This window comes from Hibiscus syriacus, unplaced genomic scaffold (genome assembly GCF_006381635.1).
Source record: "Hibiscus syriacus cultivar Baekdansim isolate YM2019G1 unplaced genomic scaffold, ASM638163v2 tig00113725_pilon, whole genome shotgun sequence".
Classification (NCBI taxonomy): domain Eukaryota; kingdom Viridiplantae; phylum Streptophyta; class Magnoliopsida; order Malvales; family Malvaceae; genus Hibiscus; species Hibiscus syriacus.
In genome coordinates this window covers 2,236,711-2,259,793 of record NW_024063471.1, presented here as the reverse complement: position 1 = coordinate 2,259,793, position 23,083 = coordinate 2,236,711, and the positions used below count along the sequence as shown (strand labels likewise).

At 31.3% G+C, this 23,083-nt stretch overlaps 1 protein-coding gene across 1 annotated transcript; it reads left to right on the top strand.

Moving 5' to 3' along the window:
* Positions 1-18,235: 18,235 nt before the first annotated feature.
* LOC120187451 (phosphate transporter PHO1 homolog 3-like) lies at positions 18,236-21,497 on the top strand. Its single transcript, XM_039191162.1, has 9 exons — positions 18,236-18,941; positions 19,030-19,427; positions 19,523-19,718; positions 19,877-19,922; positions 20,007-20,265; positions 20,358-20,462; positions 20,559-21,032; positions 21,119-21,255; positions 21,330-21,497. The coding sequence occupies exons 1-9, from the start codon at positions 18,344-18,346 to the stop codon at positions 21,427-21,429; spliced, it is 2,313 nt and encodes a 770-aa protein (XP_039047093.1). The 5' UTR covers positions 18,236-18,343; the 3' UTR covers positions 21,430-21,497.
* The last annotated feature ends 1,586 nt before the right edge of the window (positions 21,498-23,083 follow it).

The following is a 23,083-nucleotide window of genomic DNA, read 5'->3' as shown; positions in this document are numbered from 1 at the left end:
ATATGGAAGAATTTAGATGTTAAAGGGGTTTTAATGGATATAAGTTAGTGGGAATAAGTGTAAATGAGTTGGAAGGCATGAATAGAGTTAATGGTAAGAGATTTAAGGGTAAAGTTTAAAGTGAAATGGGTGAATTATGGGAAAGGGTATCGATATTGGAAGAATAGTACTGATACTATAAGGTTAAATTGAAGGAAAGAGTATAAATCCGATGAATATTATCGATACTGATTGGAGTAGTATCGATACTGATGTGGAGGTATCGATACCAAGAATAAGGTATCGACACTGTAATCGAAAAATGAATTATAGAATGTCAAAATGTATCGATACTTAAGTAGGTATCGGTACCAAAGAGAAGTATCGGTATTGTGGGTAGAGTACCGATACTATTCAATCTGAAATGTTAAATTAGGTGTTTCATTTTGTTTAAGTAAAAGTTATTTGGTTAGATGTTAATTGAGCTTCGATATTCATATTGGTCATGCAATGTGTAGATTCGATCGAAAGCAAATGTTGAATGAAGTGACGTATAAAGTTGAGAAGTTAAAGTGAAAAAGGGTTGCTTAGGGCTTAAATGAGGCAAAGGTGAGTGCATTATTTTTTATACTTATATATATAATAGGAGGAAGTCTCGCGATGAGTCAACCTCGAATGTTTTGAAAGAAAAGGTTTGAATTTTATTATGAAACACTTTTATCATGCTTTTGTAAATAAATTTTGAATAATTTAGCTCGTGAGGAGCCAATTTTGAAAGCTTGATAAGGAAAATGATTTGATTTATGGATGAAATTTTAATAATATATATGATATGTATTATTATTATGTATTAAATGAAAATGTTGAATAAATTCTACGTGGTCCTTCGGGACAAATTCTACGCGGTCCTTCGGGACAAATCTATGTGGCACTTCGGTGCAAATTATATGAGCAGTGGTGACTGCAATTATAGTGCACAACCTCAATGTACTCACATACCTTGAGTTTTTAATGATATACATTGGGCTAATAAAACAGATTAATAAAATTTGAACAATGTGTAACAGTATACGATGTTTGTATGAAGTGCCTATTGGTTTATATACGAAATGTTTCAAAGGAAATGTATAAGCAAGTGTCAAATAGATATAAATTACTCAATGATGAATAGTATATATTATAAGTTATGAAGAGTATGGTGTTTTAATATTTAATGATTCTTTTAAAATATTTACATAAATGTTTTATTGTTTTATTATACTCATTATGCCTCATTAAGTCATAGACTTAGCATGTGATTGTTTTCACAAGTAGGTTCAAATAGATTCTAGGAGTAAGTCAAATAAGCAAAGGCATGACTTCATACATGTGAAGATTATCATTTCAGAGAAATTTGAATTGTATATGTTTTTGGTATTTGAAATGTTGTTGGCATGTACTAATAATGTTTTAAATTGTAGATGCTCTGATATGTTATCAAGTTTTTGTTTTTCTTTGTCAAATAAAAGTAAAATGTCAAATTTAAGTCAGATTTTCAAAGTTTTTAAGCATTAAAAAGTCAATATGCATATCAGATTCGTATCCGGGTCGAGTACGGGTCGGGGTATTACATTGGTAATTAATAGTGGTCACCCTCAAGCATTAATACGGAGGATACATTGTTAACTCCTAAGTAAATGAATATTGCCTTATCTTTTAAAATCAGAATGCGATCAAACAATTCATTGTTGAACCTAATTTCACTAAGTGGGTTAATTAAGGCTTTCCCTAACTTAAAGTGTCAAATTATGTAATTTAAAGAACCTAGAGGGATAAACCTATAAATGGAGGCTCTAATATTAATCCTAATTGATTTTAATCAATTATTGAATGGAATAATCGAAATAGACCCTTGAGCAATAAGGTGAGGGCCAAATCGAATATTCTCTAATTAAAAGGAATAAAGTAAAATTAAACATAAGATGGATGCTATAATGTTAATCCTAATTGATTTTAACCAAATATTGAATCAAATAATTGAAATGGACCCTAGGGCATTAAGGTGAGGGCCAAATCAAATATTACCTAATTTAAAAAGTTCAGGGTCTAACTTATTAGAAACATAAATTCAAGGAATAAATCTAAAATCGAACTATTCTCACAAGGACTAGATTAAAAGAAATCTAAATCTTAGAGTTCAACCTATAATCATGAGTCTAAGACTAAATTAAAAATATAAAAAATAAGAGGCAAAAATTAAAATAATTACATACAGATAAGTGCGAGAAATTTTAAAATCTAAATTATAAAATATGAGAAACTAAAAGGCATAAATGTAAAAAAAATTAATGAATCAACTAAAATTAAAGATTAACAATTAGTAAATTAGAAGTTAGCAATAATATTACAGAAGAGACTTAAATAAAAATAAATTAAAAAATTATAACCCAATTCGCAATAAATAAACATGCCACAATGATGACTAAATCGAAAACATAAAAAACAATAAATCAAAATCATAACAAAATGAGATATAGCGGTTCAGTGACCGAAATATGAAAACGTGCGTGAAGTTGAAGGATGTAAAAGCAATTTTCCTTACGAGCCTAATAATTAGTAAAAAGACAAAAAGGGACAATAGCACCATCAGGACATTAAATTTGAAATAAAAATAAAAAAACTTAGGGTTCAGAAACCCGACTCCCATTTGTCTCATTTCTCTCTGCGCCGCTCGTCTCCTCTAAGGCTCTCAACCCCCCTCTTCTTATCTTCAGTCGTGAGCACCAAACCCTCGGCCACCGCTCAGACGCCGCAGATTCGTCACTCCGACCTCCGTTAACTATGTTAGTGGAGGCCCCTAGATTGCCCCCAAGCAACCAAAACAAACTCATTTCCTCTCTAAATCTTATATCTCCTCTCGACAAAACTTTGAGAGACCCCTTTGGCCGTAAATCGACGCTCCGATTACCGTATAGAGTGGTCGACACACCACCCCGAACCCAAATAAACCCCCAAATTACATCTTTTTCTATTCTAAATCCTAACCCGAAAATGACTCCTAAAACGAAAAGCCTTCCCTCATAAAGCGGCCAAACGACTCTCGATTTCTCAACTTCCGGCGATCTTCTCTAACTCCAACGACCGAGGACAACTCCGGCGAGGTAACTTCCCTCGATGGATTCTGGAAATGTGTATCTGGATCTAAGTTAATATGGGTTCTGTAAATGGATCGGACTGTTATTTGGACATTTATTGGATTTAATTTTGTGGTAATTGGTATTTGGTTTTAAAATTATCAATTTCTCAAAATGGGCATATTTGATCTCCAAACCCTCTTAAATGAAAGCTCGAAACTCTATTTCTCATCCATGCAGTAAAGCCACTCGAACTAATTTGATGTCGATGCACGAACAACCTTCAAACTGCCCCTCAAATATTTTTAGTCCGATTTGATCGATCGGACAAAATTAAGGTGGGACATCTATCAAGCAGTACGAGATTCTATCGAATGAGAGGCATGACAATAGTTTTTGAATACTCTAATATTTTAACAGAGTTTAGAATTAAAATTTCAATTCGAGATAATAGTAAGTATTATTAATAGTTTGATTGATTATCAACATATATCATTTCATAAACTTCTCTAAAATGCAATATATATATATCCTCGTCAAAATATTTTGCTAAATAAATTGTTGTTGTTCATTGAGGTCTCAGTTCATGTCGGAGATATAAGCGTTTAATGTCAAATGATTAAGAGTTATCTTTGAATAAATACTGTTTTGTACTTGTAAACATCCGTTTTTGTTTGGATCAAAAATTATATTATTATTATTATTATTATTATTATTAATAAAATTAAATTACATTTTGCAGGCTTAATCCCAATCCAATTACAAACTCAAACTTAGAAACCAAGACCCATTCACCCCTAAAATCTGAATCTGGTCAAAAACCCAAGTCAAACTCGTCCAATCTCTCCCCCACGTATCTCAACCATTTCAACAACCCTCGAAAATCCGATTAGCATCCCTGAATATCTGACAGCTGCAACCTTCCAATGTCTATACCTGTACCTTATATAAATCATACGCAATGTTCAACAGGGGATCCGGCTACAATGGATGGGAAAAGCATAGCAAGAGAGGCAATACACAAAGGAGAGCAAACATAGACATTTGGATACAAACAACGAAAAACAAGAGCTAAAATATATAAACAAAACAATTGAAGAGGAGAAGGTCTTGGCCTCTCGATCATGGCTCTCCATGTAGTGCCATCCCCCATTGACCTAGCTGCCATCACTCTCGGCCACACCCCTCTGCCAGTGATAGCTACACCAACTTTGATTCGAGTCTAGCCATTCTATTACCAACCCCGTTCACCCATTTGTCAAGCACCTCAACACTGCTCTCACAACCAGCCGATTACCACACGTCCACAACGCCAGTGCCCAACTCGAGACCATAGCCGGAGACGGACAAGAGTCATACAAACAAAAAGGTTAGAAGAAGTCGAAAGAGTGAAGAAAAGGAGAAGAGAGGGACTTTTAACATTCAGCCGGAGTCCTTCACCGGCAACAGGGACTTTCGTTCGAAGATCCCAACAGTGAAACGAGAGAAAGAAGGGTGGTGAACAACATACTGAAAAATAAGATGATCCAACAATGAACAACGAAAGACCGGAGCAAGGAAGATCAAACGATTTTGGCCCTTTCGTGACAATATGAGTATATTCTAAAAAAATTAACCCCGAATTTGCACTCAGGAGACCGGGACGAGCTTGCAGGTGAAATTTGGGCTTCATCAAAGATCAGAGATGATGGTGGCCAACGTTGAACGATGATTAATATCGTATCAACCTATGTCTCTTTTGTTCGTGTGTTTTTCATATTTCTTTCGTATCAAATTTTTTTTTGGTTTATTTGTATTTATTTAATTTTTTAGGTTTCCTCAAATTAAAGCATCGATCTTTATTTTTATTTTTATTTTCACCTTGACTATAATTAGTTTACTCTTTCTAATTTATTACACTTTCAATTTTTTTTAATTTATTTAGAGTTTAAATTAACTATTTTCTTTTGTTTTATTTCAGGTTCATGTAATCAAGACTACACTTTTACTTTCTAATTTTCTGTATTTTTATTTATTTTATTATTATTATTATTTATTATTTTCTTTTTTTAACTCTAATTTTATTTTTTAGGGAATCCAATTAAATTTCAAACGATTATCAAAGGTAAATAATTCATATTGTATTTAAATTATTATTTAAACTTCTATTTTTCGCGATTAAGACAACCGACAAATTAAATGGTATCGAAAGGACAGTTCAAGGATGATAATCCTTCCTTGACTTTATTTGACTCCTGAATCCGACATATTTCTGGTAAAACTAAGATCACGTAAGATGGTGTCCGATCAACCTAAATATTTTTAAAATGATCGGTGGTGACTTTAACCCATTTATTCAAGTCGAAGCCCAATTCCGAGTCCACTCGAAAGACGACTGCGATAATACTTACTCCAAATTAATAAAAGAAAAAAGAAAATACATTCCATATCAGTTGGCAAAAATATCAGGATGAATATACCATAATATCATAATCAATTGATAAATTAGATAATTGACAATTTGGGTAAAAGAAGGAACCCCTAATTTAATTAGATATTTGACAATTTTGATAGATTATGTTTTACGCAGTTCGCAATGGTACAGTGATTAGTTAAGAATTCCAAATCAATTCAACAGTAAAAATATTTCAATGAGGTTTTGAATCAGATTTTTCAAAATACCTTTTGTTTTGACTTGGAAATTAATAAATATATTAAATTTATGAGTGAGATTAAAGAAATATCAAGAACACACGCGGTTTCTTAAACTCGTGAGATTGGAAAATTATACGGTTAATGTATTAAATATATTTATTTTTAATTTAATTATATATTCAAAAATTTTAAATATCTAAATTAAATTTTATCACATTTAAGTACGACTGAAATATCTTATATAAAAATATATATTTATAAAAGCTTACTCGTTACATTATCACGAGTAAATTGATAAAAAAAAAGTGTATATAAATTATAAATACATTACTCTTATGTTTGAAACATAAATAGTGGATTTTAATTGGTTTATTTAAAAATTATTTAAAAGATAAAACACTTTTATAATAATAGTACTTATCTTTAATTTTTTTTAATGATTTTTTAGCTGAATTGACAGATAAAATTTAGGTCGGATCTTTATCAGATACTGATTGAGTTCAAATCGGGTCAATTTTTATTTTTGGATTAATTATTTTCGTCTTTCGTGAACGTTGAATTACAATTTGTAATTGTATATGATTTAGAGTAAATTACTAAGAATATAAATAATCATGGATAAATTTTATGAAAAATATAAAATTAAGGACTAAATTAAACAAATATGAAATTACAAGTAAAAATTTAAATAAATTAAACAACACACATTGATGAGGGATCAAATCAAAATAATTTTAGAATGCGAGGTTGAAATTAAAATAAAAAGTACTAAATTATAACCGTTTAAAAAGTTATGGGCCAATTAAAAATATAAATAAGTAATAAGTATGGATCAATTTCAGATGCAAATATAATTTTAAGGACTAAATTGAAAAAAATTTGAAATTACAAATAAAAATTTAATTAAATTAAACAACGCAAAAGGATCAAATCAAAAATAATTATAAAATGTGAAGGAAATCTATAAAATATACTAAATTGCATTCATTTCAAAAGTTGAGAAAAAAATTGAAACAACTATATATGAACTATATATATTATGTATAAACTATATAGTTTATGTATAAAGTATATATATTATATATATAAACTATATATATAAATTTTATAGTTTATATTTATATTATTATATACTATATATAAATGATATATATTATGTATAAACTATATAGTTTATTAATATAAACTATATATAAACTATATAGTGTATATATAAAGTATATATATTGTATATATAAACTATGTATATAAATTCTCTTTATTAATAAAAACTTTCTTTATTTTTTTTAAAAATCCTTAGTTTCAAATTCTCTTTGATTTCTCGATGATGAAGAATCTTCTTTGAAAGCCCAATGATAGGGAGGTGAAGAAGGAGTAAACAAGTTGTATATCTTAATTACACACTGACTGGTTGGTGGGTGGATATTATATATCATAGTTTTTTGGGGTTTCACTTGTTATGGGTTTATAGTTGAGTTTATGAGTTTTAAAGTGGTTAATATCAAATCTAAATTGATATAGTGGCAGGAGACAATGAGGTGAGTTTGTCAATTTCTTAAGTGATCAAAGAATGATAATTACAACTCCAATGTGACATAGAGATAAAATTATAAAGCTTTAGAAGAAAAGGAAAAATGGAAAATAATGTGGATGACACATGGGTTTTATGTCAATCCACATCATCACACATGGTTGATGTGTCACCCTTCCATTTATGATTTAACACCCAAGTGACTAAAATAGGAGCAAAACGAAAGTTCTGTGAGTAAAATTGAAAATTTTAAATTTTAGTGAACAAAATAAGAATGAGAAGAAAGTTGAGTAGTGAAAGTTATGATTTATTCAATTTTCAAATATGAAGGGTTAAATTTATTAGATTGTTTCGAATTAGAAAAAAAAAGATAGGTTGTATAAATTTTGAGGACTAAACAATTAATACACCAACCATGTTACTATCTCATATAATATTTAACAACAATGACTTGTTTATAATAATATTTTAATTGAATAAATTGTTTGTAATTTTTTTTAAAAAAAGTTATAAATTTGTTTCCAAACCCATAATAGAGTGACATAGGTTGTATTTTACCCATAATTAAACACCAAAATTCTAACAATTAAATATGACATGAAATTCAACAATCTTGATTTGTTATTGTTTTACTTTACATCAATAAATATTTTTTTTAACAAACTTTACATCTTCAATGTTTGAATAACTAATTAATGGGTTCTCTCCCTGTTAGGGGAAGTAATTGTGCTCATTCAATGTGATTGAGAAACTAAATTTGAGATTTTCTTATTCAATTAAACATAAATTATCTATAACTTTTAAAACTCTTAAATCTAAAGATAATAATGTATTATATAATAATTTCTGACATAATTAACTGTTAATATTATATAATAAATTCAGACGTAATCTGAAGATATAATCTATTATAATTTATATATTATGATATCAGGTTATATAATTTTTTTTTTGAAAAGAATCAAGTTTTATAAATAATTAAAAATTTAATTTTAATTTAAATAAAATAACTATAAAATTCACACACAATTTTATAAAAGAACCGAGAACCATTGAGCGATCTTAATAATTAGAAAAAAGTATTGTTTTTTCTTGAGATCATTCGAACAACTATATTAAGACTTCATCGACAACTGAAACTACAATTGCAGTTACGAGTTTGTTTAATGAAATAAATATTTTATTTTGGTTATGATTTATTTTCTTAGCAGAAATTGTGAACTAATAACAAAATTATTAAAATTTGGATTCGGCAATTCGACGAACCCACGGGAGATTTGGGAAGAACATTCAAGAAACGGGTTCTATTGTATTGAAAAAAAATATTAAATTTTCAAAGACAGAATAATGAAAAGGGACAGTTTCTTTACCTAATCATTAAAAATAAGATTTAAAGTTGTAACAGAAAATGCTTAAAATTGACTCAATAAAATGTAAAAAACAAGAAAAACAAAACCGAGTTCTGAGTCTTCGGTAGAGCTCTCCACATCCATGCAAAGTCAAAAAAGACCATGCATTTTCTTGCCCACTATGTTCCCCGCTACAACGCGTTAATTATTATTTTAGTCAGGCCCTATAGAAATTTAATTATTTTTATTCATTTCCAAGAAGATTTCTGCCTTTTCTAAATGTGAAAACATTTACACATGTTTACATCATCATTATTTCTAAAAATAAACGTCAATTTAATAGAATTAACGTAAAAATGACGTATGTTATGTTTATTTATTTTTGCTTTCCTAAAAATTTAAATGTGTTTATTATAATAGTAAGGGTAAACTATACTATATATCACTAAACATTAGATGATGTATCATTTATTGAACTTTTATTTTTTTAATTATAGAATTTAATTTTGATTTTAACTTCAATTAAGTCAATTTTCCGTTAAAATCTAAACAATGTATGAAAATAGCAAAACAATATCGTTTTGGTGCGAATGTTGATGCCTAAAACAATATCATTTTAGGCATTGAACTTTAGGCGTGTAACATCCCAAACTACGGGTTAGCGACTAAATTGTAAAATTTTAGAATTTGGTTATTAAAGTGGAAAAGTTGAATAGTTCAATGACTTATTTAAAAATAATTCCTGAAGGGTTATTAGTAATTATTAAAAGAATGAGAGGGCAAAATGGTCATTTGAATTTGAAATAAAAAAAAGATGATATATTTGTATAAGGGGATAAGGATGAAGAGATATTTTCTCTTCATCTTTTTCTTCATGTACGAGAGAAAGAGAGAGCCAAGCTTGTGAAGGTAAACTTTCTTATTAGTTGAAATTTAAGTTGGGTTTTGATCATTAGATAATAATTAAGCTTAAGGAAAGCTTAATTTGTCTTAAAATCAAAAGATGAAGAAGTTATGAAAGATTAAAGAAAATGAGGTTTTAAGTGAAATTTTGAATAAGAAGGTTTAAATGAATTTGGAGGATGAATTTGACTTGTTATCCATGAGAATAAGAAGTTAGAAGTGTTAGAATTAAGTTTGGATAACATGGAAAATTTGGTATAATTATTAAGAATTTGGATGAAATATGGAAGATTATAAGGTGTTGGAATGATAAAAATTTGTTAAAGTTGTTATAGATGAATTTAGTAGCATGATAAGGATTTTATATATGAAAATTTGGGTGAAGTATTGATGAATTTCGGGTGAAAATAGCTTATTTTGGACAGGTGCATCGATGCACTATGAGTGTGTACCGATGCATTAAGATAAAATTTGAAGGCCATGGAAATTTCAAAGCTATTTTGGGTACCGATGCACCCATAGTGCATCGGTACACTCCTAAAGGAAAAGTGAATTTTCGGTTCATTAAATTATCCTAAGTTATTAATACCAAGTTATAAAGTTTAGGCTTTTGATAATTGTCTTGGAAATTATGTTTATGTAGATAATAAGCCTAAACAAGTTCCGGAACAATCAAAGAATTAAGATTGAATCAAAGCAATGCTAAGGTGAGTGCAATTTAAATTGTACTTATGTTATTGAATAAACATTGGATTGCGATGAGCCAGTGATGAAATTACTATGGTAAGAAGTAGCCTTTAAAATGTTATGTGATTATTATGTGTGCATTAGTATATGAAAATGGGCGTATGTTATTATAGGTTACATGATCTACATGCTTACATGAATATGCAATATGTGATTTATGATGTACATATGAACATATGTGAACAAGATATGACATGCATGTTTACATGAACCCATGATAAATAATATAAGTTATATGATACGATTTATATGATTACATGCACATGTGATATATGTTATATGATACGGATCTATGTAATTATGTGAGAAAGAATATATATCTATGAGAAGACATAAGAACAATGTATAAGCTATGTGACACATGAATATGAATCATATGAAAATGTTCTACGTGTAAGTGAACTATGTGCCGATATGAATATGTGATAAATATGAAAAATAATGCCCATGTTATGTGTCATGAGATCCAGAGGTATAGTTGGCATGCCAAGAGTCGAGGGTCTACGCGGTCCTTCGGGACAATTCTACGTGGTCCTTCGGAACATATATGTAATTCCGTGGAACATGCATGTGGTACTTCGGTACACTTATTTGGTCCATTGTATTATGTATATGATTCTTAAGGAGTGGTCCTTCGAGATATAGTGGTCCTTCGGGACATATACAGTGGTCCTTCGGGACATAGTGGTCTTTCGGGACAAATATATAGTGCCCCTAGTGGGAATTTATACGAGTTGTGGTGACAACATTTGTGCACAACCTCAATGTACTCGAATACCTTAAGTTCTCAACAATGTACATGGGCTAATAAAGAGACAATAACAAAATCATATGGTAAATGGAGATTATGATGATGATGGTATATGTATATGTATGTATTTTATTATATGAAATTTTCTACAATTTTATTATATGTTTTATATGCCTCACTAAGTCAACTACTTAGCGTGTGATTGTTTCACATGTAGGATTCCGAGAAGAGGAAGAATGATAAAAGCTAAGCAAGACATGTCAGTTCTCCTTTCCAAAGATCAGATCAGAAAAGAATTAAATAGTATGTATTTTGTAATAAGGATAGTGGTTGGCATGTAAAAAAAGGTTTGAATACGATATGTTTTAATCGGTTTTGTTAAAATTATATGATAGAGTTTTGTAATATTTTAAACGTGTTTATGTAAATGGCAAATGTATAATAATGAGCGATTAAATTTTTACGAGTTTTATGTACGTTTTACTAAAGTTACTGTAGTAGTACTGTAGCAATGCATCGATACACTGTAGCATTGTTCAATACTGTTCACGGTATTGTTCATTACTGTTCACGATACTGTTCATACCGTTAGATACATATTTTTTTAGATTTTTATAATGAAGTATAATTTAACAGAATATTATTGTATTTTCTTAATATGAGTTCAAATGTTCAATTATTTTATAAGAATATCATTTTAAAAAGTCAATGTGACATCTCAGACTCGTATTCGGGTCGGGTATGGGTTGGGTGTTACATTTAATGATATTAGAGATACGGTTTAGCCGATTCTAAGCTAAAAACGAAGTTAAAAGTGTTTTAAAAAGTATACATGCCAACACAAAGTGAAAAATTTTATGATCTGATAGTGCAAGGAGTGTACTGTCTTGTTAATAGAATTAAAGTGTTATGTTATATTAGATGTATGATCATGAGAGCTTCCAAAGTGAAGCACAAGGCGATAGACCTGAAGGTAATAACATTCACCTGCCCTGGCCAGGCAGGGAGAAGAGCGAAAGCCTCAGAGAGTGCCTGTATAAGATTACAAAATGTTTTCATGATGTGGAATGATATTTTATTGTGTTTTCAATTTTTCACTTCTTTAACTCATAGAATGAATGTATAGAAATAGTTAAAAGAGTTAAGAGCACCTGAGTTCAAGGGTGAATTTGAGAAAGGTTTTGTTGTTACAGACCTTTGAATAAATGATATGAAGATAATGTTAGATGGTTTTTATTTCTCCAAAGTGGAGAAGTTAAATTGAGAAGTTTCGCTATTATGAGAGAAAGCTAGAGTATGGTGGACAAATGTCACCATAAGAGCATTAAAGGATCAAGTGATGTGGTTATTGATTGTAGAAGAGTTCAAGAATAAGTACATGGATGACCAATTCATAAGACAAATAAAGCTCGAATATATGAAATTGAAGCTCGAATATATAAAGTAAGTTAAGCAGATTTGTTACTGAGTTAATTCTGATTAAGAAGGATACATGTGATTGGTTGTTTAGGGCTTGCGCCTTAAATTGAAAAAAATGTTATTGGTTTTGAAATTGTTCTCATTTCAAGAAATGGTTAATCACGTTAAATCTCTAGAGAGAGCTCAAAATGAAAGGATTGGAGAACAAAAATCTCAAATGATTAAGAAAATTAGTGCTTCATAAAGTTAAGCACCATGACAGAAAGCAAGAAATTCTGGTTTTCAACTTTAAACTAGATATGAATTAGTTGTATTCTCCTCCAGAGAATCAAATCAGATGAGAGTCAGAAAGACTAAAGCAACAGGGTTTAATATTGGAAGATTAAACAAGTAGTTAATTGATAATAAGTCAAGGTTAAAGACAACCTTGGTGAATTGGGTTAAAAGTTCTGTTAAAAGTGTTGTAAATTGAAGCACAAAAAGTATTTTAAATGGATTAGACGAGTATTGAAATCTGGTGATTATTGAAACAAGTGGAGAAAACATAAGTATAAGAATGAGAAAGAATAAGGTTTTGTGCAAGTAAAGTTGACTATCAAAGTCATGAAAGTGTGATAAGGAGTGATAGTTAAGGATAAAAATATATGATATAAAAAAGCATGGGAGTATGAAGGACATGATATGGTTTAGTTATGTATAAGACAAAGGTAAATGGAATGGTTGAATTCGAACCAAAGGAATTGTATTATGGATGAGTGAGAATGAAGGTTTGATAAGTGAAAGAAATAGAAGATAAACTAGTTTGACTGAAAAGAATACATATATGGATAGTTTGATGAAGGTTTACGTTTTGATTGAAAGAAATAAGTTGACTAATAAAGTAGTGTGATAGTGAATGTATTAAAGTTAAAGGATTTGTATGTTTGACTGTTCATTACTGTTCACGGCACTATTCATTATTGTTCACGACACTATTCATACCGTACGGTACTGTTCATAGATATATATTTTTTTCCCAGATTTTTATAATGAAGCATAATTTAATAGAATATTATTGTATTTTCTTAATATGAGTTCAAATGTTCAGTTATTTTATAAGAATATCGTTTTAAAAAGTCAATGTGACATCTCAGACTCGTATTCGGGTCGAGTACGAGATGAGGTGTTACAAGGTGTATATTGATTTTTCCATTAAAATTTTAAACTTTTTTTATTTTGGGCATTATATTTTTTCGAGCCACAATCGCCAACAAATCATCACGTGTCATCAACCATCTTTTATAGCAAGATAAATACCAAAACGTTTGTGTTTCACTCATTTTTCTCATGTTAGGATTGATTTTCTACGAAACCCTCTCAAAATCGATGAATTTAAACAAAAAACCTATCATTTTAGGGGTTTAAGGTCTTTTTAGATTTGGGAGATTTGAGATGTTTGTTCAAACATCCAAACGTTTGAGAACATTATTTTGAGGAGACGAATAGCATACCTCAAAACTAGCCTCGTTAGACAGTCATCGAAAGAGATCAGAATATTAGCATGTCATCACATTGACATGAAGATCTGTCCACATCATAATGTAGTTAAAATTTAACGGTCTAGTGACATAATTGAAGTTAAAACCAAATTTTAGTGCTATAATTAAAGAAATTTAAAATTCAATAATATAAACGATACACAACTTATATTTTAGTGGTATCAATGTAGTTTACCCTAACCTTAAAATTATTTAGGGTAAACTACATCAGATACCACTGAACTTTGTCCGCTAACTCATTTATGCCATTAATGTAATACACCAACCCGTATTCGACCCGAACACGAATTCGAGATGTCACATTAACTATTCAAAATATGTACTTTTATAAAAACAGTAAAAATTTAAACTTTCATTAACAAAAAGTTATTCTTTTACATCAGTATGTTTAAAACATTACCAAACTCGATCAGAGCATACATACTTAACAACTTTGTTTACATGCCAACCGATTTATTTCATAACAAGACATAATGTGTAATTTACTTCTGATCTTTGAACGGAGATATGTTGTTCCTTTAAACTTAGCTTTGATCCTCCTGCTTCTTAGTACCTACGTGTAAATCACTTACACGCTAAGTCATAGACTTAGTGAGGCATAAAATATAATAATAATGCATTTCCTATAAATATGAGTATATAAACAAATCATTCAATCATGTCACATGTACTTCAGTGTAAAGAGTAATAACATGATAACATATAACAATAACAACACTTTTAATACCTCTTGTAAGCCCATGTACATTATTGAGAACTTAAGGTATGTGAGTACATTAAGGTTGTGCACTATTATACTGTCACCACAGCTTAATCGATGTCCCGAAGGACCAGTTCATATGTTCCGAAGAACATAGGTAATCAGTCCATATGTCCCGAAGAACATAGGTAATCAGTCCATATGTCCCGAAGAACATAGGTAAACAATCCATATATCCCGAAGAACATAGGTAACCTTTGACTCTTGGCATGCCAACTATACCCCTAGCTCTCATATCACATAACATGGGCACTATCATTATGCTTCATTTATTCATGCATTCATATCATTGCTCTTATGATCACATATTTCTTTTCTTCTGTCACATACCACATGTATGTGTAAACATTTATCTCATATCATATATCATGTATCACTTGTGCATATAATCATATAAATCGTATCATATAGTTTATATCATTTCTCACGAGTTCATGTAAACACGTATGTCATATCTTATTCACATGTGTTCATACCGATCATGGTCACATATATAATAACATATACCCATTTTCATGTACTCATACACACATAAGAATCACATCAATCATATAACATTTTAGGAGTCACTTCTTACCATTAACTCCGTCACTGGCACATCGCAAGCCAATGTTTATTCAATAACATAAGTACAAATTAAATTGCACTCACCTTAGCCTTGCTTACTTTGGTCGATCCTAATTCTTCGATGGTTTCGGAACAGAATTATGTTTTATATCTATATAACAATACATAGATCCATATCAATATTCTAATTGATATACTCTAATCTCCCTTTTCTTAAACTAAAGGAAATGCTACATTTATTTCTTATTTAAGGTAGGTATCGGTACACTCCATAGTGTATCGGTACATTCCTTAACTGGTGTATCGATACACTTCCTATATATCGGTACATAAATTACATTCGATGTTTTCATTTTAAGGGGTGCATCGATACACTTCCTGTGTATCGATACACTTATGGCATTCAATGTTTCTTCATTTAAGAGTATATCGGTACATATTGAATGTGTATCGATACACCTTGCCCAGAACTTATATTTTAAGCACGAAAATTAACTCTTTTCATCTTCTACACTTCATGTTTCTTCCCCTTTTATGTTCCTAACTCACATACATGTACTTAAACCAATTTATACTCATTTATTACATCTTAAACCTCAAAATCTTATTATCCATATAGAATTTAAGAATCATACTCAATTTCCAACATGTTCTAAATCCAATTCTATCACTTCATATCTCTTAATTAAGTTGTTGACAAGTCAAATTCCATCTCCAAATTCCTTTATCAACTTCAGAATTTCATTTAGAAACTTCATATCTTTAATCTCTCATAACTTCTTCATCTTTTGATTATAAGACAACTTAAGCTTTCCTTAAGCTTAAGTATCACATAAGGATTAAAATCCATACTTAAAATCAACAAATAATCATCTAATCAGAAAACTCACATTTGCTCTTGGGTTCACGGTGAAGAAGAAGAAGAAGAAGAGATGTCTGGAGAAATCTCTCAACCTTATCCCCGTATATATCCTTATCTTATCCATTTCTAAGTCAAATGACCATTTTGCCCTTTAATTCTTTTAATAATTACTAATAACCCTTCAGGAAATATTTTCAAATAAGTCATCGAACTATTCAATTATTCTACTTAAATCACCAAATTCTGAAGTTTTACAATTTAGTCACTCACCGGGTATTGAGGATATTACAATTAAACTTTCAAATTTGTCAATTGTAGCACTAAAGTTTAGTTTTATATTCAATTATGCCACTCCACTGTTAAGTCAATAAGGATATCATTTTGCTAACAGTTGCTGACGTGGCATGCCACACTAAAATGATATCATTTTGGGGCGATTTTTCTGATGCTTAGAATGACATCATATTAGACACTAAACTTTTAGGGCGTGTCAGTTTTGTCACTTGACTTTTAAATATTTTTTACCATTACAATTTCCCGTCATCATATGCAGCCAAGCACCGTCATTCGTCGGTCGTATGTTTTAACAAGATCAATACCAAAACGTTTGTATTTCACTCCTCTTTCTTCTCCTAGGACAGATTTTCCATGAAACTCACTCAAAATCGACGAAAATCTATTTAAAGGTTCAACGTATTAATATTGAGATCTATTTCAACAATCGACTGGTGAATCTAGTTTTGAGGTATGATGTTCGTCTTCTCAAAATAATGCATTTCACCATTCAAATATTTTAACAAACACTCCAAATCTTGTAAATCTAATAAAGTATCTAAACATTTAAAAATGATAGAATTTGTGTGTTTAATTTCTTCGATTTTGAGTAAGATTCATGGGAAACTAATCATATGAGAAGAATGAGGAGTTAAATGCGAATATTTTGGTATCAATTTTGTTGTAAAAGATGATTGATGATGAGTAGTGATTGACTGCATGCGATGATTGAAAAAAGAAAATTAATTAAAAGTTCAGTGGTATAATCGATACACCTATAAAGTTTAATGTCTAAAATGAAATTATTGTAGGTATCAAAATAATAGCACCAAAACCACGTTGTTTTGATGTGGCATGCCACATCAACAATCGTTAACCATATCATGATCCCGTTAGTAACTTAATAGTGGAGTGGCATAATTGTATGTAAACTAAAATTTAATGCTATAATTGATAAGATTGAATGTTCAATGGTTGAGATGTTATTTTTAACTCCCATGCAATCCTGGTTTTATTCTTTGTTCCCCTAATTCAACACATTTAATTTTCTTTCCACCAAAGGGTGACACATGTCTCCCTCTGATTGGTGGAAAATAAATTTATTTAAATTAAAATAAATTTTAATCCTCCAATTGAATGGTCACACGTGTCATGATACTTAATACTAGTAACATGTGACATGATCTGATTCGAAGGTTAAATTTATTTTAATTTATTAAAATTATGACCAAATTGATAGAATATGTAAGTAAGAATGACCAAATATATAATTATACCTAAGGTTTTTAACTGCCACATCAACTTCTCTGTTAAATATTAACGACAAGTGATTTGATTAAATGTATTTAAATAATCAGATGACATGATTGACAAAATTTTAAAATTAGTGGTCAAAATAAAAAATGGCAATAATTAGACTGTTAACACTACAGTTTACCCTATATTATTTTTAGAGTCATGATTACTCTTCTGTTCAGACAAGAGCTTATATCCTTAATTAGCACACATGTCACTTAACCGATTAACTATGGTATAAGAGCAATTTCCATTTACAGTTTCATACCTAGACCTTGTTTTCCAGTTATTTCTGTACATAAACGGCCTACTTTAATAAATGTCCTTTGTACATTACAACTGCCCACTGCTTACAATTATTATTATTTTCATTCGCTGTTGAAAATTCGTTACGTGAACAGTGAAACCACAAGCACTGAGCAAATGGAAACAAGGAGAACAAGTCAATGTTTTTTGCCTATAAATACACATACGCCCATTGTCTGGTCCAGACCAAGCTTTCCCATTCATTAAACAAAGTTTCTCTCAATTTGTTCCAAATCCATTTTCCGACACTTCTTCAAGCTTAGTTTTTTTGTTTTGTTTAACATTGTTGCAGAGCAGTGCAAAAACCAGACCAAAATGAAGTTTGGGAAGGAATTTGCAGCTCAAATGGTGCCGGAATGGCAAGGGGCATACATGGATTATGATTATCTTAAAACCCTTTTAAAAGATATTCAAGCTTTCAACCAAAGAGCCAAGCAACAACAACCCGTCCCACATGGATTAAAACGAAATCTGTCCATGTACAGAGCTTTCAGTGGGCTGCTAGTTCATAGACATGCTCACCATTCCGTCGATCCGACGTCGCCGGACGTTGAAGAGCATCCCATTTTGGTGAATTCCGTCAACCGGAACGGCTCCCACAAGTACGAGACAACGTTCCTTATGCAGGGGGAGAAAGGCGGAGAGTATGAACTGGTGTACTTCAGAAGGCTGGACGATGAGTTCAATAAGGTGGACAAGTTTTACAAGTCCAAGGTGGCCGAGGTAATGCAGGAGGCTGAGACACTGAACAAGCAGATGGATGCTTTAATTGCTTTTAGAATCAAAGTGGAGAATCCTCAAGGATGGTCGTGGCAAGACCAGTCTGATGATATGACTCGTCTCGCCTCGTCTGTAGCAGTATCAACCGCTGTGCTCGCGGCTTCGACTCCGGCCGGCGCTAGAGCAAGCGGCAGTAAGTAGACACTACTCAATAGTACTAAAAATTAGAGCTCGGGGAAGTGAATTTCTTTATGAATTAGCCTTTGATTGTGGATTTGCAGGAAGATCAGTTGAGCTCATGGAGATCATCGAAGAAGGGCCGAGCGTGCACGATGATTCGGATGATGATAAGAAAGATACTGCCAAGCAAGATATTGAAGCTCAAACCATTGAAAAACCAGTGGTTGTTAATAAGTTCAAGGAACATAAACCAGCTCCGTTGCAGATACTGGACCGTGTTAAAATGAATAACACACTCGCTACGCCTCGATCCACCATTAAAGTGTTTCTAAATGTTCCTAAGCAGTCCGAGTTGAAATTTAACATGGAAAATCTGAAGAGGGTTGAGAATAAACTTAAGCGAGCTTTTGTTGAATTCTATCAGAAACTTCTCCTCCTCAAAAGTTACAGTTTCTTAAATACATTGGCTTTCTCAAAAATCATGAAGAAATATGACAAGGTATATATATATACACACACACACACACCTCGTTTATGTGGAAAATTATTTAGATTTCTGTTTTTTGACATTGTTTTATTCTTTTATGATTGCAGATCAGTTCAAGGAATGCTTCGAAATCATACATGAACATGGTGGATAGTTCTTATCTAGGTAGCTCCGAAGAGGTTTCGAAACTTATGGAAAGAGTTGAGGCTACGTTCATCAAACATTTTGCAAACTCAAACCGCAGCAAAGGAATGAATATTTTAAGACCAAAAGCTAGGAAACAAAGACATACAACAACATTTTATACTGGTAGAGCTTTGAATTTCATACACAACCAATTTATTTTTGGAAAGATATAACTCTGCAATTCTTGAATATTTTCTCAGGTTTCTTTGCTGGATGCGGATTTGCGCTTTTAGTAGCTCTTATTTTGATCATTCGTGCTCGGCATATCCTGGGACACAATGGAACGGACCAGTACATGGAAACCATGTTCCCTCTTTACAGGTAACGAATTAATGTTTTGGCTTGTCCCTGCAATTGAAGTTGATTTCAGTCTGTATATAAACCATTTGTTTGACGATTTTGCAGTTTGTTTGGATTCATTGTTCTACATACGGTGATGTATGCCATCAATGTGTACTTTTGGAGAAGGTATCGAGTTAATTATGCCTTCATATTTGGTTTCAAGCAAGGGACAGAGCTCGGCTACCGGGAAGTGCTACTTGTAAGTTTTGGCCTAGCAGTAATGGCACTTGCTAGTGTGCTCTCAAATCTTGATATGGAGATGGATCCCAAAACTATGGATTATAAAGCATTCACCGAAATTGTCCCTTTGATATTGGTGGCGGTAAGATCATTGAATTCATTCATAACTATATATATGTATTCATATATACATATAACTGAGAACTGATTTCTTGGTGTCTTTTTGATCTGTAGGTGGTATTCGTCATACTGTTCTTGCCATTCAACATCCTATTTCGATCGAGTCGTTTCTTCTTCCTTACTTGTTTGTTTCACAGCATATTAGCCCCTCTTTACAAGGTAAGCGCTCTGTTTTCTTGACGTACTGGTAATATCCATGTTTGATGCATATAAGGATCTGTTCAAGTAATCTGTAAAATTCCTTTCAAATTGCAGGTCAGGCTCCCAGATTTCTTCCTGGCAGATCAGTTAACTAGCCAGGTTCAAGCATTTAGAAGTCTTGAGTTCTACATTTGCTACTATGGTTGGGGAGATTTCAGACACCGAGAAAATAGCTGCAATAGCAACGATGTTTTCACGACTTTCAGCTTCATCGTGGCCGTGATTCCTTTCTGGTCTCGCATGCTTCAGTGCCTGCGTCGTTTTTTCGAGGAGAAAGACACATTGCAAGGTTACAATGCAGGGAAATATTTCATCACCATCGTAGCCCTTTGCTTAAGAACTGCATACAGTCTTAACAGAGAGTTGAGTTGGGAAATATTGGCTCTCATCTTCTCGGTGACTGCAGCCATTGTATGTACTTACTGGGACCTTGTCTATGATTGGGGACTTCTTCAACGCAATTCTAGGAACCGATGGCTGAGAGACAAACTCCTTATTCGACGAAAAAGTGTCTATTTCGGTGCCATGGTAAGTCTAAGAACCGAGTATTCGAACTCCAAACATGTTCGGTACCATGGTATATCTGTTTAATGGGCACATTCATTGGAATGCAGGTCTTGAATGTTCTACTGAGATTTGCATGGTTGCAAACAGTGTTCAATTTCAAGATATTTGATTTGCATAGGCAAACCATGATCACCATAGTGGCCAGCCTCGAGATTATCCGGCGAGGGATGTGGAATTTCTTCAGGTAAACTAAGTGTGCTCTTTCCCTGTCATTAAGATTGGATCGGAATCTGACATGTTTGGGAACATTATTTTCAGGTTAGAGAACGAGCATTTGAATAACGCCGGCAAGTATCGAGCATTCAAGTCTGTTCCATTGCCTTTCAACTATCATGAAGATGAAGAAAAAGATGAATAAATAGTTTATAATTCAATAAGGAATATATACAAGTAGTTGTAGATGTTGGAGATTAAATTATTTCTTTGTAAATGAATGTTTTTGCAGTACAATATATTAAGGGTAAAATACACTATTCATCATCGAATTTATTCTCTCTCATATTTTATTTATTGTATTTTTAATTTTTTTATTTACTTGCTGAACTTTAAAGTTGTTCATGTTTTGATCATTCTGAATTATTTTTATTATTTTTTTGTATGATGTGAATTTTTTATTATTTAATATAAAAATATTTATTTTTCTATTTATTTTAAATCATTTTATATTTTATCATAATAAAAAATGTCACATAATACAAAAATAATAATAAAATAATTTAAAATGATCAAAACAGGAGCAATTTGAAAGTTTAGTGAGTAAATTAGAAAAATTAAAAATATAATGAGTAAAATAGGAGAAAGAGTAAATTTAAATGGTGTAATTTACCCAAATATTAATTAGTGAATTTAGATTTAGTGATAAACTTTCCTTTTTGTTTTTTTCTTTCTTCTATGTTGTACACTTTCCTCTTTACTTCCTCTGCTTTAAACGTAACAAAAATGTAACAAATAAATAAAAAATACATCACCTTACATCCATTTCTCAACAAATTATTTTAATATATATATATATTTATAATTTTCAAACTATTTATTGAATGACCTTATGCTATGTTAATAATAAAATACACGTGAATTAATTAAATGAAAATAAGAACGTAATTTATATGACAAAGAAAATTGATAAAAGTATGCACTCATTCCCATTGGACCCAATCTAGCCTAAACTAGTTTGTCAACCTAACTCAAACATCCCAGCTTCCAAATCCGAAAACTAACTCAGGTCCAAAAACTAACCCTCTGTCTACATATCAAGATAATCAATAATCGCCTAATTTATCAATGCAATGTATTTAGCAAGTACTGGCAAATATCCAACAGAATATCCAAGGCAACATAAAATATCCATCATATCATGTAATATTAAAGCATCCTAAAAGTCTAATAAATAATGCAAATGATCAATCCTCAATATCCAGATGAAAGGAGGAAGAAGAACCCGAAGGATGAGATGAGCAAAAAAAAGTGAGCCTCCAAAGCATTAAAACTAGATCTCAAATCATCAAAGCTAGCTCTCAAGTCAGAAACATTAGCTTCCATGGCATCAAAACGACGATCGACAAGATCATGATGAGTGGCCATGAGGTCCTAGAGAGAGTCCAAAGTGACGGGAGGGCGAGGAGGATTGACATCGACGAGAGCATCCTCGTCATGAGCAGCCGGATCATCAACCGGAGGAGCTTCTTCAAGATTTTTAACCCAATTCCCATTTTCAAATTTGAACCCAATTTTCTTAAGAGAGGTATGACAACTTTCGTTTTGATGTCAAAACAAATTCCTTCTTCCCAAGAGAATATAAAAAATACGTAGTAAAGAGAAGTAATGGTTGATTCTCAGGGACTTAGCAAATTCCCAAATTTCTGTTTGAATTGGTTAAAACAGGCGATAAGTAGTAGATAAAAGGGTTTTTTTTTGGTAAAAATGATTAAATAATAAAAAGTGATTTAAAGTAAAAATAAAGAAAATAAAGAATGTAAAGTTGAAAATGAATATGATAAAAAAACTTAAGCCTC

Coding starts and splice junctions, on each gene's coding strand:
- LOC120187451 (XM_039191162.1), top strand. CDS start 18,344: ATGAAGTTTGGGAAGGAATTTGCAGCTCAAATGGTGCCGGAATGGCAA. Junction 18,942..19,029: donor CGGCGCTAGAGCAAGCGGCA/GTAAGTAGACAC, acceptor GTGGATTTGCAG/GAAGATCAGTTGAGCTCATG. Junction 19,719..19,876: donor AAGACATACAACAACATTTT/ATACTGGTAGAG, acceptor ATATCCTGGGAC/ACAATGGAACGGACCAGTAC.